The following is a 6,434-nucleotide window of genomic DNA, read 5'->3' as shown; positions in this document are numbered from 1 at the left end:
TTCACAATCTTTTTTTGTGCAGGTTAGTCGAAGAAGAAACCCTAACTGTGAAGGAGAACCTATAGAGCCGCCGTACCTGAAGAACTTTCTGCTAGTAGGTTCGATTTTTTGGCCAATCGAGACCCTTTAATGTGTTTTTTTGTAGGTATACATGTAAAATTGGCAAAACCGGCCAGCTCGAGGTGAACTACCACTGCGGGCAGCGGACCCGATGCCATGCTAGAACCCTAAAATTGGTTGGGAAGGGTTTTCAACATTGATTTAGGATTTTTGGGGTATTTTTAGTTGTGTGACGAGTATTTTGGATGCCTATAGAAAAATTTAAAAAATTCAAGACCTGTTAGGAGACAACACGACGTCTCGAAATACCGATTCGGGTAAGGATCCATCACCCTATTCTCGGTTACAGTAAATTAAGGATTAATAATCGATAATTGTGTATTTTATAAAAAATTAAAAAAATCTTAAAAATATTACAGGTCACTAGTAAAACCGGAACTGGTTAGTTTACATTTGTCCTAATTCCTTGTTTATTTTTTTGTACTGCCTATTTTGCGTATTATTATATTGCACGTAATTGAATTGATGGTTTTTATGGTCTTCTCAGTTATTTGGTTATTTGGTTCTTTCTGCAGTATTTATCCAGTATTCTAATTATTGGTTATTTGGCTATACTAAACTATATTATTTATTTGGCTATTTGGCCATTTGAATTAATCTATGAATACGAAATGAGTGTTAGCATGTTTTAGTAGTTGCTTGGATGATAAGAGTCTAAATAAATGAAAGCTTAGTGGGCAATCCTAAGAAATGGTGGACAGACCCAGTATATAGGGAAACCCTACTGTAAACATTACCTCAGTCGAACAAAACTGAGAAATTCCATACTAAAAGGGTTTTGGGAGATACGTTTCACCCTCATACCGAACGGAGTATCGAGATGATGATGTTTTTGGCGCTCATTACCAGACAGGGTATGAAGACGATGGGGTTAATTATCAATCTTGATACTAGGTCTACGAGTAGAGAGATATCCCTATATACCCTCAGGGGTCTCAATAAGTAGGTTAAAAAGGAAGGATTGTTGATCCTATGCTTAAAATTGAAATATCATTTGATTAATTGTCTTCATAAGTTAATTTTAGAAAAAAACTGTAATGGTAAGTATCGAATAAAAAGTTTTAAAGTTAAATGTATTTATTTAAAATAAGGGCTCCATTAGTTATTTTCTGATTTTTATCACCATTCGATTTTTCGTATCAATGATTAGTGTAATATTCTTACTGCGTTAATGTACCTCACCATTTCATTAACCATTTTATGTCAAGAATACCAAGATCCAGATCCCGATTAATAAGAGTGTTGGGAGTAGTGCACATCCTAGATTTTATTCAAGTACTAGTGGACGTTGTCTTAGAATACTTATTTGTTTATTTTTCTTTAATTACCATTTGTCTTTTATAAACCATGTAGAAGAAACATTCGCGTAGCCCTATTGGGCAATTTAATTTATTGTATAAGAAATGTAAATTATAATATTATTATTCACTTCTACATTTAAATTATAAATTTATTTTTAAAAACTTTTGGACCTTTATAGCAGACGTTGTAAGTCATGCCCCTTTCTTTCTCGTTCTTTTCCTCCTTCTTCTCCTTCTATTAAGGGTTTCTTTATCTCCTTTTTTTTTTCTTTTTTTTCCTAACCTACGCCTGGGCTCCCTTCTCTTCTTTGGGCTTGGTTATTACATATTTCTTTTATTATAATTTAATTTTTAATATTTTTATTTATTTCAAGTATTTAATTTAATTTTATGTAATATTAATGTAATTTAAATTTTGAAAATAATGTTACATAATTTTTAACATATTTTTCACACCTATTTGTCTAATAATTTCATGCTTTAATTTAAAGTAATTGAATATATCTTTACCTAACTTTTATATAATCAAAATATTAAATATAGTAAAAATAATAAATTAAATTCTTGATTTTCTTCATAGATATTTTTAGTAGTTATATATATATATATATATATAGTATGTACAGTGTTTTATTTCTTCAAGAAAAGTATATAATTAAATTAATTAAACATATTTTTCCCTAGTAGCTAGCTTAAAGTACTTTCTTTAAAACGGTATTTTCTTTCTTGAAGAAATGTATATAAATAAAATATATACCTCTTGCCATTTGGACAAAAAGAAAACATGCAAGTGCTTCTTAAAAATAAAATAAAATAGAAACTGCTATAAATATAAATTCTAATCAAATTAAAAAATAATAATAATATTTAAAATATTTTATTAAAAAGTAATAAATTATTAAATTAATTCTTAAAATTTAGCTTTTAATATTCTTTTTGTTTCAATTTAATCTCTCAATTTTTTTATTTATTTCAAATATTTAATTTATTTTTATCTTTTAATAATAAAAATTCAAATAAATAATTTTAATTAATTAATTAAATTAATATATTAATAAATTAATAATATTATTAGATTATTTTATTATTAATTTAATAAAATTTATGGATTAATTTAATAAATTTGAGGAAAAAAAACATATGATCACTCACGTAATGATTATGGGCTTTTGTAAATGAAAAGGCCCAAAATCTACTAGAAACCTGAACGGCACAGTAGAGAGCCATTAGAGCCGCTTTACGCTCAGTTCGTTTGAAATTAGAAAGGAGATGAAAATGGCGTACTGAAACTCAGCCTCTCTTACCACTCGCACAAAGCACCAGAGAGCCATGGCCATGGTTGTAGACACGAAGACTGAGTTTGGTTTCCCTTACTGGACCTCTGTTCTGCGTCGTTTTGGTCCTGATTCTTCTTTCTTTGCCTCTGGAAATATCGAGCGAGAGCTTCTTGCTAAACAGGTCTTGGTCTCAGTACCTTATGTACTCCTTTTCTTATTTTTTATTAATATGTTCGAAATATAATTTTATTTTGGTGTTTTGTTTTCTTAATTGATGTAAAATTGGTCGCGATGTGCCGATTATAGAGGAATTTAGTTCTTTTTTTTTGGCTTTTTTCATGCGGTTGATTGACTAAATTTTGTTGAATTTCATATTATGAATTTGATCGTTTTTGTTCTTCTGTTTTCTGAATTTGGTAGGTTTTCTTAATGAACTAAGATCTGATACAAATTATTTGCAGGATTTTGAATTTTGATGGGGAGTTTTTTTTAGAGGTGTAGTTTATTACTTGAGAAATATGGTGGTCTTTTGAAGTACAATACAAGTCCTCTATCTGTTTCTTCTCTTGATTTTTTTTTTCAAATTTTTTGTTTGGGGTTCTTCTGATCTTGCTGATTCTTTTTAATTTACACTTTTATTTTCAGAAGAGAATCCAAAATCTTACAGATTCTTTTCTTATGTTGGTATGCAGGTTGCATTAGATATAAGTGAAGATGAAAAAAACCAGCTTCAGAATATGATAGTGGAGGAGAGCAGGTATTGATTCTTCAATGTGAATTTTCTCAAATTTTCTAGTCCCTCTTTGTGGCCTAGCTTTAATGGCTTTATTTGTTGGAACTGGAAATTTGTTTTTCATCAAGGCTGCTGTATGTCTAGGTTTTAAATAGATTTGAGAGATAATGACCATGAAAGTGATGATTTTCAAGTTCTTCAAATTGTTGTGTTGTATGAATTATGATGCTCTATTTGTAATATTTTTTGGAGAGCTAAAAGTGGTGATCAACGGAATAGACTCTTCATTCAAACCTAATTCATGCTATGTAGTTGTTGAAATTTATAGCACTACATTTCAGGTGTTCTGGGTTCAGTCATTCACACTTATGAGCTGTTGTTTTTATTTTCACTTTAGGAAAGATAGTTCTGGTTCTTTCCTTATAGTACTGGTGATCAAAATTTTACTTTCATTTGCCTTTTAATGATTTTCTTTAATAGCTGATACTAACTTATTTGAAACAACAGAAATGGATGCCCTTATAAATTTGATAATTTTCTGTTAATGAAGCATTGTGCACCTTAATCTTTACGCTACTTTTTTTGTGCCTGATCTCAAAATAGTTAACGTTTGAGCAGGGAGGTATTTTGTCCTATAGTCGGTTGTGGGGCAAGATTGAGTTCATTGGATAACTTCGAGGATCACTATAATGCACGACATTCTGCATCTTGTTCGGTGTGCTCCAGGGTCTACCCTACTTCGCGGCTGCTTAGCATGCATGTATCTGAAGCACATGATTCTTTCTTTCAAGCAAAAGTTGCCCGTGGTTATGCAATGGTATGATCACTTATTACCCTTTTATACTGGATTGTTTAGTCATTTTACATTTTTATATGATCTGCTACTTTGTTTTCCTGATTGTTAGGTTTTCTTTCTTTTTCAGTCAATACTAAATATTCTTTTGTTGTGTTTGACTCAATTCTCATTCAGATTTTAGTTAATAATTTATATAAGCAAAATACAGATTTTAGTGATTGAGCTACTATCACTTCTCTATGGAAGTACTGGACAGTGAGATTTCACCCTCAACTTTAATGGTAGAAATTAAATTTTCACCATTAAAGAATTCAAAGTGAGATTTCACTGAAGTTAAGGAGAATTTGAAGTTAAGAAATGAGTGTTGTGAATTATTGATCAAGTACAATTGAGCTGGTAATTTATTTACCAAAGTTCATGACTTGGTAAATGATAGCAAGTATGGACCTCAAAAGGGCTTTATGTTGTGTTTGAATCAACTTACATTTAGTGACTTGTTCTAACTACCATGCTTAAGACATAATAAGACGATAATTTATTGAGTCTATTTTGAATTTCTTGATGATGGGAATATAACTGACAAAAATTAGGATTGAATTCCCATCTTCAACAAATTTAATGTGGAAATTGCGAAATCTAGAATACTAAAAACCCTATTATTCATATGGTTAAGACTAATATGAGTATTAAAAATAGAAACTGAGAAGGAATTAAACCAAATGCAACGTTAGCTTATATGACGATAAATCTTCATATTTAATTTTCAAGGTGCGTCTCTCAACTATTTTAGACTAACTTACATATGACTTGTTATCATTATTGATAAACAGTATGAGTGTCTTGTTGAAGGCTGTGGCCTGAAGTTCAAGAGCTACAAAAGTAGGCAACAGCATCTAATGGACAAGCATCAGTTCCCAACTTCCTTCGAGTTATTCAAGAAGACACGCCCATCGAAGAAACAAAGGCAAAAACTCCATCGTAAACAAGCTGTACGTAAGGAGGAAGCATCAAATACCATGGAGGTAGAAGATGAAACCATTGATGGCCTTGTTTCGGCTGTGTCTAAATTAAGCACTGCTGATTCCACTCCCTCAACAGTCAGCTTTGGCCGCCGCCATACTCGTGGACTAACGTTCGTCCCTCGAGCTGTTCAGCGTGAGAGAAGGTCAGGGTCACCGACTGGTAGGAGAGGAGGATAGCCAGCCAATCCAGTCCCTCCTCTGCCTTTTTCATGAACTTCATGCCATAATTCCCTCGGATTTTCTCGCAGATATTACCATTTGAGTTTCCCCGAAAATCTTTCATGCGATGGATGGTACCAGAACCTTTCTGAAATGATTTGCCCGTATGAATCAACCAAACAAGGTGACAACATTTTGATCTCAACATTCAAATTGGCTATATATGGGATATTGGCACCCACCTAGGATTGGTTTCTTCTGTATGAAATTTTACTGAATACGAGAAAATCATATAATGAGTTGATGCTATTCCTCTCTGTTTTTTATATGGATGAATTTGAAAGCTTTAGAAACCATTAAGCCTTTCTGAAAGGAGAAAAAAAAGTAATCTTTACATAATTTGTCAGGCCATGTTTAGTGAAAGGAAATTGTATTGACATTTTATTTCTTAACTTCATATATTTTTGTAAACGAAAGTTTATATATAGTCCATGAAACTATCCTCCAAGTCTAAAAATAGAGTAGAATAATTTTTAAATTCGTGTTATAGTATTTATTGTTTTTCATTTATTTTTTAATTTATAGCAACTTTTCACACACATATATATATGTATACATTTGTGGAAACATGAATTTACAAAATAGAAATTCAAAGTAACTTTTTACAAAGAAGAGAATTTTAATTTTAGAATACAGAAGACTAGACATGTTTGATTGGGTGATGGATTATGTCTTTCTCTCCATAATTGTCTTAATATGAATTTATGCAACTATATTTAATTTTTCAATACAAGTATAACAAAATTGTGAAAAAAAATATATATATAAATTCTAACTCAGTACAAATAAAAAGTAATTATTAAACTGTTTAATTTATATAAGTATTATTTATAAAAATATTTAATTACATTATTTAGGTATTGAACACAAGATAAATATTAATTTTCTGCCTTTAATTAAGTTTTTTTTATGGAATTTCATTGGATTTAAGGAAATTACCATTCCAAAAATAAATATTTAATATAA

At 30.5% G+C, this 6,434-nt stretch overlaps 1 protein-coding gene across 1 annotated transcript; it reads left to right on the top strand.

Annotated features, from left to right (window-relative positions):
• Positions 1 to 2,644: 2,644 nt before the first annotated feature.
• LOC110807445 (nucleic acid binding / zinc ion binding protein) lies at positions 2,645 to 5,717 on the top strand. Its single transcript, XM_088215566.1, has 4 exons — positions 2,645 to 2,879; positions 3,391 to 3,455; positions 4,050 to 4,248; positions 5,058 to 5,717. Exons 1-4 carry the CDS (start codon positions 2,751 to 2,753, stop codon positions 5,424 to 5,426), a joined length of 762 nt encoding a protein of 253 aa, XP_088071692.1. The 5' UTR covers positions 2,645 to 2,750; the 3' UTR covers positions 5,427 to 5,717.
• Positions 5,718 to 6,434: the final 717 nt, after the last annotated feature.

The sequence above is a fragment of the Carica papaya genome, chromosome 1, assembly GCF_054855325.1.
Source record: "Carica papaya isolate Zhongbai chromosome 1, ASM5485532v1, whole genome shotgun sequence".
NCBI lineage: Eukaryota > Viridiplantae > Streptophyta > Magnoliopsida > Brassicales > Caricaceae > Carica > Carica papaya.
The sequence above is the reverse complement of the archived record's forward strand: the minus strand, read 5'-3'. Positions and strand labels throughout refer to the sequence as shown.